At 42.0% G+C, this 12183-nt stretch overlaps 1 protein-coding gene across 1 annotated transcript; it reads left to right on the top strand.

Annotated features, from left to right (window-relative positions):
* The first annotated feature begins 4593 nt into the window (after positions 1-4593).
* Positions 4594-7941, top strand: LOC112267830 (guanylyl cyclase-activating protein 1-like). Its single transcript, XM_024445980.2, has 4 exons — positions 4594-4926; positions 6691-6840; positions 6934-7027; positions 7129-7941. The coding sequence occupies exons 1-4, from the start codon at positions 4729-4731 to the stop codon at positions 7254-7256; spliced, it is 570 nt and encodes a 189-aa protein (XP_024301748.1). The 5' UTR covers positions 4594-4728; the 3' UTR covers positions 7257-7941.
* Positions 7942-12183: the final 4242 nt, after the last annotated feature.

The raw sequence follows: 12183 nt of genomic DNA, 5'->3' as shown, positions 1-12183 counted from the left end.
GAGTCTGTAAATTCCGACCTTTACCATTTTTATAGAGACCGTCTTAGGGACATGGACATTTCAAAAAACGAAAAATGTGCAACATGCGCCAAAACACTTAAAAAAGAGAAGTTTTTTACAAGATAATGTTTTTGTCTTTTTATACCACGATTAACCTTCTTATCCATTTTCGTTTGGAACCACACTGCTGAATTTATTAGGATGGGGCCGGGTCATGACCCACGGGTCAATCTGATCATCAACAATGGAAGGCAACTTGGACGAAGCCTTCTCCTACTTGCACACTACACCACAGTGTTTCTGACCTTTGTGAGTCGCTCTGTGAACTGGTTCGTGCAGATGCTAAAGTGGACTACACTGTTTGCACGGTACACCGTGTCCGTCTTTGACTCTATCTACAGACACCTGCATTGGTGGCGTAGAAGGGGCGGTGGAGGCGTTGCCAAGCAGATCTGCCCCAGCACTGACACAAAATCAGGGTGACCAGAGTAAACATGCCAAGTCCCTTTAAACCTGAAGAAGTCTCAATTATTCTAAGAGTTTTAACAAACCCTATCACTAACCGGACAGCCTGCTCAAGACATCACATCAGAAGATCTCACTGATCTTTTGGGAAAATGAAGTGCAACAGAGGTGAGAGAGTTGAAGTAGAATGGAAAGAGCACCTAACTGAAGTCATTCAGCTTGAGCATTTCATTTTTAAATTTAATTTATTACTAACAGTCTAGTGTTTTACAGTATATGCATGTATCGGTTGCATGTGTATTCCTTGTACTGTAATGCCAATATGAAAGTTACATGTTTGAATATTCATATCATAAACTACTATAATAATGTTCAAGGAAAGCTTCTCCAAAACCACTAACAGGAGGGGAAGAATCAGGCATTAAACACACTATTGTAACACTTTTCTAAAGGGGATAACATCAATTCAACTACACTACCCACCTATGAACTGTCATTTGTAACATGTATAGGATGTACAGTATAGGGGTCTAACTAAGCAGCTATTTTGTCCCACAGCCAGCTTTTCATGTGACTGTACATAACTGAGAAGCATGTTTCCTGGGCCACCAGACAGGGAATGGGTCTTTCACATTCTAATCTCGGCACCCAGAACCAAATCTACTCAATTACATTCATGTTCAGTCTGTCACAAGACTATTCCCATTCCTGCATTATACTGTGTCAATCAGAAATTCGAACCACTATTGAATTGAACGAATACAGAATTGTCTTTATCTATGCTTATAATGTGTATTCTTTTATTATTGTATTTACTTATTTTATTTGTACAAACTGTGAAAATACTATATGAATGGCAGCATTGTGTTCAAAATCATGCCAACAATAATCCCTAAAGTTGCAAATGTGTTGACTGTTGTCTGGATGTGTGAAGTTGGCTGGATGTCCTTTGGGTGGACCATTTTTACACACATGAAACTGTTGTTAGAGTGAAAAACCCAGCAGCATTGCAGTTCTTGACACAAACCGGTGTGCCTGGCACCTACTACCATACCCCATTCAAAGGCACTTAAATCTTTTGTCTTGCCCATTCACCCTCTGAATGGCACACACACACTCGATGTCTCAAGGCTTAAAAATCCTTCTTGAACCGGTCTCCTCCCCTTCACCTACAGATTGAAGGGGATTTAACAAGTGACATCAATTAGGGATCATAGACTGTCCAGGTGAAAGCTATGTCATGGAAAGAGGTGTCCTTAATGTTTTGTATCCTCAGTGTATATCACAGGTGTCAAACTCATTCCACGGAGGGCTGAGTGTCTGCGGGTTTTCGCTCCTCCCTTGTACTCGAGAGGAATTAAATCAAATCAAATTGTCACACGCACCGAATACAACAGGTGTAAATCTTACAGTGAAATGCTTACTTACAAGCTCTTAACCAACAATGCAGGTAAGAAAAATACAAATAAATAAATAAAGTAACAAATAATTAAAGGGCAGCAGTAAAATAACAATGTGGAGGCTATATAAAGGGGGTACCGGTACAGAGTCAATGGGCAGGGGCACTGGTTAGTCGAGGTAATTGAGGTAATATACGTGGGTAGAGTTATTAAAGTCACTTATGCATACATAATAAGAGAGTAGCAGCAGTGTAAAATAGGGGGGCAATGCAAGTAGTCTGGGTAGCCATTTGATTACATATTCAGTAGTCTTATGGCTTGGGGGTTGAAGCTGTTTAGAAGCCTCTTGGACCTCCGGTACCGCTAGCCGTGCTGTAGCAGAGAGAACAGTCTATGACTAGGGTGGCTGGAGTCTTTGAATTTTTTTAGGGCCTTCCTCTGACACCGCCTGGTATAAAGGTCCTGGCAGGAAGCTTGGCCTCAGTGATGTACTGGGCCGTACGCATTACCCTCTGTAGAGCCTTGCGGTCGGAGGCCGAGCAGTTGCCATATCAGACATTGATGCAACCATGCTCTCGATGGTGCAGCTGTAGAACCTTTTGAGGACCCATGCAAAATCTTTTCAGTCTCCTGAAGGGATTATGTTTTTGTCGTGCCCTCTTCATGACTATCTTGGTGTGCTTAGACCATGTTTGTTTGTTGGTGATGTGGACACCAAGGAACTTGAAGCTCTCAACTTGCTCCACTGAGGTCACCCACTAGTAAGGAACTCCCCTCACCTGGTTGTTTTAGGGCTCTATTGAAAGGAAAAAAACAAACCTGCAGACATGCAGCCCCACATGGGAATGAGTTTGACACCCCTGGTCTAGATAAAGCCTTTAAAGATGGAATACACATTAGGGGAAACGGCACCACTGTCTCTCAAATTTGGCCGTACGTGTCCTCCTCTTCTTGATATGCCACACCTGTCTGGTGGATGGGTTACCTTGGCACGGGAGAAATGTTCACTAACAGGAATGTAAACACATTTCTGCATATCATTTTGGAGAAATAAGCTTTTTGTACGAATGGAAAAATTCTGGGATCTTATTTCAGCTCATGAAACATGGGCTCAACACTTTACATGTTGCGTTTATATTTTTGTTCAGTATAGTAATATCCCAAACGGATATGAAAGTTTCACCATTAAGGATTCCAGCTTTAAGAACCAGTAAAGCAAACTGTTTTGGGGATTTCTGTGAAAGCTACAGCATGTACTCTGTACTGTAGTCTAAGTAAGAAACCTCTAACTGACTGTAGGATGTGCCACAATGTTCTATCTGGGCCTAAGCGCCACAGTTGAAGTACTTTATTGTGCATTATGCTAAATCCACTGCTTGTCTGGCCTCAATGTTCCTGTTGGGCTGCATGAAGAATCAAAGTCTGGCACTGTAATACAGAAAGCATCGTCTTGTAGTCATGATGAAGTTATTCGTGAGTAATGACCTGGGCCTACTTGGTCTATGAATGTGAAGGAATCTAAATAAACCAAACTAAACACAGAACTGTGACATTCTTTACTATTTTCTTCCCTTTCCAGTGAAATGCCACACAGACACATGGTCCTGATTGACGTAGGCTTGCAAATAGGTGAGAACATGAAATGATTCCAGATTGTTAGAGAACTTCTTGTCACCCTAAGAGTTAGTCTGCTGTTGCTGTTTTAAAGAGCTCAGTCTTCAATGAAAACATAATTTCCAGAAACAGTAGCATTTCCTTTACAATTGCTGATCCAGAGAAGCTCATATGTATGACTAATGATGCTGTAGTGCATTCAGTGGTGGAAAAAGTACTCAAGTCATACTTGAGTAAAAGTGAAAGTAAATGCGTTACATCAAATTTCTTCGATTAAGAAAACCAGATGGCACACCAACACTCAGACATCATTTAGAAACAGTATTTGTTTAGTGAGTCTGCCTGATCAGAGGCAGCAGGGATGACAATGCTTTATGGTGATAGGTACGTGAATTGGACCATATTGCTGTCCTGCCTTAACATTTGAAATGTAAAAGTTGTCAAAAATATAAATAGTAAAGTACAGACACCCCACAAAAACTAGTTAAGGTCCAATGCAGCAATTTTTAAAATCTCAATATCAAATCATTTCTGGGTAACAATTAAGTACCTTACTGTGATGGTTTAATTAAAATTGTCAAAGAGCAATTTCTCAAGCAAGAATTTTGCTAGGACTGTCTGGGAGTTGTCTGAGTGGGGAGGGGAAAACTGAATATTAGCTGTTATTGGCCGAGAGGTTTTGAACTCTTTCTTATTGGTCTATTAAATCATTTACAGCTTGGTGATGTCACCAGGCAGGCCAAAACTCCATCCCACTAAAACAGGCTGAAATTTCAGGCAGTCTTTTCAAACAGCTCTTACACTAAAAGTAATATAATTTTCACAGTATTATTCTAAACTCAGTGTCTAAATATGTATAAAAACACAGGAATATCACGTTTTTGACTGCCTGGGCTATTAAATAGTACTTATCAGTTTGGGAAGAGAATACCAAGGTGTTAGTCAGCGTCCCTGTCCCATGGTTGGTGGACAGTGTACAGTCCTCCTTTCCTCCAATGGGACCTTAAGCCTTTTATCAGCTGCTTCACCTGGGTTACAGCCAATTAGAGACAAGGAGAACACAACAGGGTGTGGCCCGTCCGACCTGATACAAAAGCCCCGGCCGGTGCCCACCTCCTCCCCAGATCCCATCGTTGTGTGACTGTGAAGAGCGATACCCTCCGCTTCACAGTAGACCAACAGGGCTCTTAAGTCGACCGCCAACCCCGTCTTTCGACACTTCACAACACAGTCAGTCGCCTGTACAGACATGGGTAACTCTACAGGATCCACCGTGGAAGATCTCCAGGCTGTGGAGAAGCACCTCTGGTATAAGAAGTTCATGACAGAATGTCCTTCGGGTCAGCTCACCCTGCATGAGTTCAAGCAGTTCTTTGGGCTCCGGGGACTGGATGCTGAGGCCAACGCCTACATCGAGCAGATGTTCCGCACGTTCGATATGAACAAGGTAAGACGATGCGGAATTCATTGAACCGAGGCTGCTTGCAAAGGGGATGCTATAGGCTAAAATAGGCGTTACATTTATGTCAAAGTAGGAACGCCTCAGGCACACTCAAAATGGTGAAGGGGACACCTTACCAACAGACGTACGTATAAGGATATGATTGGCTGTATTGTAAATGTATGCACTAATTACAAGTGCACCTAAATATATAGTATTGTCATAATGCCAATACTCAAATAAGACCCCTAGTTCTCCATTTCCAAACACTAAAGTACATTTTAAGTGTACATCTTAAACCAGAAAGTATCTACAGTTAAACATAGGGAATCTCTTGAATCCAAGGGTTTTGTTTAGACTAGTCTTCCAGATGAGTTTGAAGAAGCTAATCATCTCACAAGTACTAAGGCTCAATTTACACAACTATATTTAGTAACCCTGTCACCTTTGATTATAATATTATAATAGGCTGGGATTGGATTCATATGCGATTTAGTATGAGGATTATTTTGAGAGACAAGTTGTCAATATCTCTGTGGTAGGAGTGCGGTCTGAGTTGATCTACTATTCTCTTTAGAAAGACAGCACCAGATTCTGGTATTCTCCAGTACATTCTGGCTGATTTCAGAATAAATTCAATAATTTCAGCATCAGAGACAGCTGATTTTAATTAGTAATAACTTATGTGAAAGTTTAATGATGGAACATGATGCATGTGAACAGTCGGTTACACTGATCAGAATATTGAATGTTCACTTCAAAGAAATTGCTTGAATCTCCCTTTTATCATATTGAAGCCTAAGGAATGTCCAGATCTCAAGAGCTGTGTGCCAGAATAGACCGTTGTCTTTTGAGTTTCCCAATTTCTGTCAGTAGCTAGTAGTTTTATGGGTGTAGCTGGGGATGTTGGTACTATGGTACTATTCCCTGGGGACAGAACTGAGTGACTAACTGCTATTTTCAGATCTTCAGGACAGTGCAGTAAACAGGGCTGGTAATTGTGTTATAAAACGGGATGTTTGAATCCTGTCATACTGCACTTCTTAATCAGAATCCAATCTTAGATTGTGCACGTCAGCTGCGTTTAACCAGGCAGCCCAATTCTGATATTTATTTATTTTCAACTAACTGGTATTTTTTTGACCAATCATAGATCTTTTTCAGAGCTGATCTGATTGGTCAGAGACCAATTAGTGAAAAAAAGATCAGAATTGGGCTGACAGTGTAAACGCAGCCATAGTTAAGTGAGGGAGGGTGTCAGTGTAAAACTAGGGGAGGGCGAATCATTTGGGTTGACCCAGAGGGCATTAATGCTGCCAAGTAATTTTGTGGGATCTTAAATGGGAGCCAGTTTTCTACAGCAGGAAAATAATCCTATATCATCAGGAAATGTGAATTATAATTAATGGACATTTTTTTGAAGGGGTTGATGCGTTTTTCATGAGAGAAAATCAAGTCTGAAATGTCAGTGGAAATTAAACTTCAGACGCCTTTTTAAACCTCAAATACACTACAGATTTAAAAAGTCTTACATTGCAGGAAAGTTAACCTGCAACAGGGTGATCAAATTAAGATCCTACATCTGTAGGTGTTCCCACGGCCTTGGCACAGATCAGTGTGGAGATAATCCCCCAGCGATTATACATAGTTATCATCTCTGATAATGGCTCTTCTAAGCAGAACATGATCACCTACATCTTGAGGAGATGACTGAGATAATCTGAGATGCTAAAAAGAGACGTTCCAACTAACACGCTTTCCTTTTTACAGGATGGCTACATAGACTTCTTGGAGTATGTGGCTGCTCTGAGCCTGGTGATGCGGGGTAAAATGGAACATAAGCTCCGCTGGTACTTTAAGCTGTATGATGTAGACGGCAACGGGTGCATTGATCGAAGTGAGCTGCTAAACATCATAAAGGTATAGAGACCAGTCCAGTAACGCAGTGCTGTACAATGGAATCTGTATCACACAAAGGCATGCAGGCTAACTATTGCCTTTTGTCTTATTCAGGCTATCCGTGCAATCAATGGGAATGAAAACCAGGAAGTTGATGCAGAGGAGTTCACCAACCGGGTGTTTGATAAGATAGATGTCAACGGAGATGGCAAGTGTCCACTTCTTTTTTTGTCAGACTTGTAGGGTTGTGAGTTCTGTCCCTTTCAATTTCAGGTTAAAAACCTCTTAACCTTGTCTTCTACCCATCAGGGGAGCTGTCTTTGGAGGAGTTTGTGGCCGGGGCTCACACTGACGAAGACTTCATGGAAGTGATGATGAAGACCTTGGATCTCACCCACATAGTCGCCATGATCCACAATCGGAGGCACAGTGTTTAGTCTGCAGAAGGGCCACATAGGAACTGAGCCATGAGCCCTCTCAAAAATTCTAGCCCAGATTTGTATAAAGACAATCTTTATCTTAGTAATGCTGAAGGGCCATGCTTTAAATGCATTCTTTGTTGTCGGAATTCACAAGAGGTTGAATGACGATGAAAAATGCCCTTTGCCTGCATACAAATGACTCAGTCACCCATCGCTGGCTGGTTAGTGCCCTTGTGCATGATCTAAATCTCTGAGAGGTCTACATAAGAGAGAAAGATCATCTCTCACACCGTCAGTTGAACCGGAGACCCAACTAGGTCATAACATAAGGAGGGTGAAGGATAAAGAGGGTGGAGGGAGTGGTGGGGTTCTATTGGTGGAAGTTATAATTCATCTACTTTCCTCACAGAACAGTCAGCTCAAATATGACTAGAACCCAAGTTTATTTTGTGCCATGATTAAACAGTCCAGTTCCTCAAGAAACAGGTACTTCCACAAGTTAAGGATCTTCAATTTGATACTTGTCACAAAATGCACTTCGTAAAAAAAAACAAGACCAGCATGTTTTAACATTGCACTGGCCCCAGTTGTTAGGAGATTAAAGTTAGCATTTTTAGGACTTCATAAATTTGAAGGAATATCTTAACAGAACTACATTCTAATGTTTTCCCTACAAGACAGTAAAATGTAAAAAACTAAATTGTGCAAATTTGTTTCTGTGAGTGTGAGACATTATGCATGAATGATCACTGCTCTCGCCTAGTGGGCATTAGAATTAACTTTATATACAGTAGCAGTCAAGTTTGAACACTTACTCTTTCAAGTCTTTTTCTTAATTTTTTACAAACACATATGGAATCATGGAGTAACCCCCAAAAAAGTGTGCAAATCAAAAATATTTGAGATTCTTCAAAGTAGCCACCCTTTGACTTGATGACAGCTATGCACACTCTTGGTATTATTTCAACCAGCTTCATGAGGTAGTCACCTGGAATGCATTTCAACTAACAGATGTGCCTTGATTACTTTATATATTTTTATTTATTTCTTTCCTTCTTAATGCGTTGGAGACAATCACTTGTGTTGTGACAAGGTAGGGGTGGTATATAGAAGATGGTCTTTTACCAAATAGGGCTAAGTCCATATTACGGCAAGAATAGCTCAAATAAGCAAAGAAAAATGACAGTCCATCATTACTATTAAGGTCAGTCAATACGGAAAACTTCAAGAACTTTGAAAGTGTCTTCAAGTGCAGTCGCAAAATCCATCAAGTGCTATGATGAAACTGGCTCTCATGAGGACCGTCACAGGAATGGAAGACCCAGAGTTACCTCTGCTGCAGAGGAACAGTTCATTCGAGTTACTAGCCTCAGAAATTGCAGCCCAAATAAATGCTTCAAAGTTCAAGTAACAGACACATCTCAACATCAACTGTTCAGTGGAGACTGCATGAATCAGCCCTTCATGGTCGAATCGCTGCAAAGAAACAACTACTAAAGGACACCAATAAGAGGAAACTGGCTTGGGCCAAGAAACATAAGCAATGAACATTAGACCAGCAAAAATCTATCACTTTGGTCTGATGAGTCCAAATTTGAGATGTTTGGTTCCAACCACTGTCTTTGTGAGACACAGAGTAGGTAAACCGATGATCTCCGCATGTGTGGTTCCCACCGTGAAGCATGGAAGAGGTGATGTGATGGTGTGGGGGGGGGTGCTTTGCTGGTGACACTGTTGGTAAATTTATTTAGAATTCAAGGCACACTTAACCAGCATAGCTACCACAGCGTTCTGCAGCGATACTCCATCCTATCTGGTTTGCGCTTAGTGGGACTATCATTTGTTATTCAACAGGACAATGACCCAACACACCTCCAGGCTGTGTCAAAAAGGAGAGTGATGCATCAGATGACCTGGCCTCCACAATCACATGACCTCAACTCAATTGAGATGGTTTGGGATGAGTTGGACCAGAGTGAAAGAAAAGCAGCCAACAAGTCCAACAATATTTTCATCACACTCCACAGCTTTAATTGCTCGCTATTGTTTTAGAAATCAAAATGCCTAACAGACATTAGTCTCTGTGGCGTAATGAGAGACAGGGAGGTGAGTCACAAGACAGACCGTGCCAATATGGTTTCCATGACAACCAGGACCCATTTCCATGGTAACACACATCCATAAAGCACTACAAAAAGGTTACACAGTACTTACATGGATCTGAATGAATCTGGAAGTAGGAACACAGACCATGGCAGTCAGCAGCATGTAAAATGTGAACAAATATGCCGGTTGATATATAGAAAACACCCAAACCAAATAAAAAGGAGTTGAGGTCACAGTCAGTCAGGGTGAGGACCAGAAACCACCAAAACTCCCCTTGTGGATCTGACTGTACTGGCTTTACCTCTGCAGACAGGCAGGACAGACTGCATTGTGCTGTGCTGGACAAAGGCCTTTAATCATCACTAAAATACAGCCGCAGCTTGCAGGCACATCCCAAAGCTGGTTCAAGAGGAGGCCATTGTCATCACCATTGTTATGGGATTCACTGGGGCAGGAATGACTAGTGACAAATAAACAAGTACCCAGGAATATGCCACCGGTCAACCCAGAAAGCATTAATAATCTACAACTGCAACAAACACACCACTAACCACATATACTAAATCAATGCACCACTGTTATCAGGAAGGATGTCAACCATCATGGAGAGCTGATCATTTTACATTTTAGTTATTTAGCAGACACTCTTTATCCAGAGCTTCTTACAGTAGCGAGTGCATACATTTTCATACTGGTTCCCCGTGGGAATTGAACCCACAACCCTGGTGTTGCAAGCACAATGCTCAACCAACTGAGCTACACAGGACCAATGAGACTGCTACTACCTAGTGCTTTAGCTCAGAACCCTCCCACATATAGTTTAAAGAGAATCTGAGAGACTAAGTAGTACATGAGCTTTGACCATTATAGAATTTTGGGAAATGATTGTCATGAAAACGGTCATGATATTGTCAGTCATTTTTGTTTAAAAATATTTTGCGCTTTTAATGTATTATACTGAATCTTTGAAAATAGCCATACCTAATGAATACAACACAGTTTTGGTGACAACCCCGTTTCAAAAATGAATGGGTTTGACCGCTTGGAACATTTGGAAAGAAAGTTTCTCCTCTCGACCATGCCGTTCTACTCGTAAAACGATGACCAACTTTACCCTCATGTAAAAATGAAAAATTGCTATTGAGTAAACTTGTCTATATCTACTAAATAAAGTGGAACCACCCCTCCCCCTCCTAAAATGAAGGTTTCAAGAATAATTAACATTTTTGTTCACAGTTATTGCCCATAATTGTCATTTACATGATTATTGTGCCAACCTTATTTCATACTATCAGCACAGCCATTTACGCCAACGGAGCAATTTGACTTCATGGGAACGCAAGATCTAGAATCAAAGAGAAGGAAACCTAGAAATAAACTCAGCAAAAAAAGAAACGTCCTCACTATCAACTGCGTTTATTTTCAGCAAACTTAACATGTGTATATATTTAGTATGAACATAAGATTCAACAACAGACATAAACTGAACAAGTTCCACAGACATGTGACTAACAGAAATGGAACAATGTGTCCCTGAACAAAAAGGGGGGTGGGTCAAAATCAAAAGTAACAGGCAGTATCTGGTGTGGCCACCAGCTGCATTAAGTACTGCAGTGTATCTCCTCCTCATGGACTGCACCAGATTTGCCCGTTCTTGCTGTGAGATGTTACCCCACTCTTCCACCAAGGCACCTGCAAGTTCCCGGACATTTCTGGGGGGGAACGGCCCTAGCCCTCACATCTAACAGATCCCAGACGTGGACAATGGGATTGAGATCCGGGCTCTTCGCTGGCCATGGCAGAACAACGACATTTCTGTCTTTCAGGAAATCACGCACAGAACGAGCAGTATGGCTGCTGGCATTGTCATGTTGGAGGGTCATGTCAGGATGAGCCTGCAGGAAGGGTACCACATGAGGGAGGAAGATGTCTTCCCTGTAACGCACAGCGTTGAGATTGCCTGCAATGACATGCTCAGTCCGATTATGCTGTGATACACCGCCTCAGACCATAACGGACCCTCCACCTCGATCCCGCTCCAGAGTACAGGCCTCAGTGTAACGCTCACTTGACGAGAAACGCGAATCCGACCACCACCCCTGGTGAGACAAAACCGCTACACGTCGAAGAGCACTTTTTGCCAGTCCTGTCTGGTCCAGCGACGGTGGGTGTGCCCATAGGCGACGTTGTTGCCGGTGATGTCTGGTGAGGACCTGCCTTACAAACAGGCCTACAAGCCCTCAGTCCAGCCTCTCTCAGCCTATTGCAGACAGTATGAGCACTGATGGAGTGATTGTGCGTTCCTGGTGTAACTCAAGCAGTTGTTGTTGCCATCCTGTACCTGTCCCGCAGGTGTGATGTTCGAATGTACTGATCCAGTGCAGGTGTTGTTACACATGGTATGCCACTCAGAAGACGATCAGCTGTCTGTCCTGTAGCGCTGTCTTAGGCGTCTCACAGTACGGACATTGCAATTTATTGCCCTGGCCACATCTGCAGTCCTCATGCCTCCTTGCAGCATGCCTAAGGCACGTTCACGCAGATGAGCAGGGGCCCTGGGCATCTTTCTTTTGGTGTTTTTCCAGAGTCAGTAGAAAGGCCTCTTTAGTGTCCTACGTTTTCATAACTGTGACCTTAATTGCCTACTGTCTGTAAGATGTTAGTGTCTTAAAACCGAGCAAGCATGGGAAACAGTGTTTAAACCCTTTACAATGAAGATCTGTGAAGTTATTTGGATTTTTACAAATTATCTTTGAAAGACAGGGTCCTGAAAAAGGGACTTTTTTTGTTGCTGAGTTTATTATATTCCCTCCATTTTGTACCTTAAGAAGTCTGA

Source organism: Oncorhynchus tshawytscha, linkage group LG15 (genome assembly GCF_018296145.1).
Source record: "Oncorhynchus tshawytscha isolate Ot180627B linkage group LG15, Otsh_v2.0, whole genome shotgun sequence".
Classification (NCBI taxonomy): domain Eukaryota; kingdom Metazoa; phylum Chordata; class Actinopteri; order Salmoniformes; family Salmonidae; genus Oncorhynchus; species Oncorhynchus tshawytscha.
This window is presented reverse-complemented; position numbering and strand designations above follow the sequence as displayed.

Bases quoted from the DNA above. Each gene is read 5' to 3' on its own strand.
- LOC112267830 (XM_024445980.2), top strand. From the start codon at position 4,729: ATGGGTAACTCTACAGGATCCACCGTGGAAGATCTCCAGGCTGTGGAG. The intron at 4,927-6,690 runs GTAAGACGATGC...TCCTTTTTACAG, and splicing joins GCACGTTCGATATGAACAAG to GATGGCTACATAGACTTCTT. The intron at 7,028-7,128 runs GCAAGTGTCCAC...TCTACCCATCAG, and splicing joins GATAGATGTCAACGGAGATG to GGGAGCTGTCTTTGGAGGAG.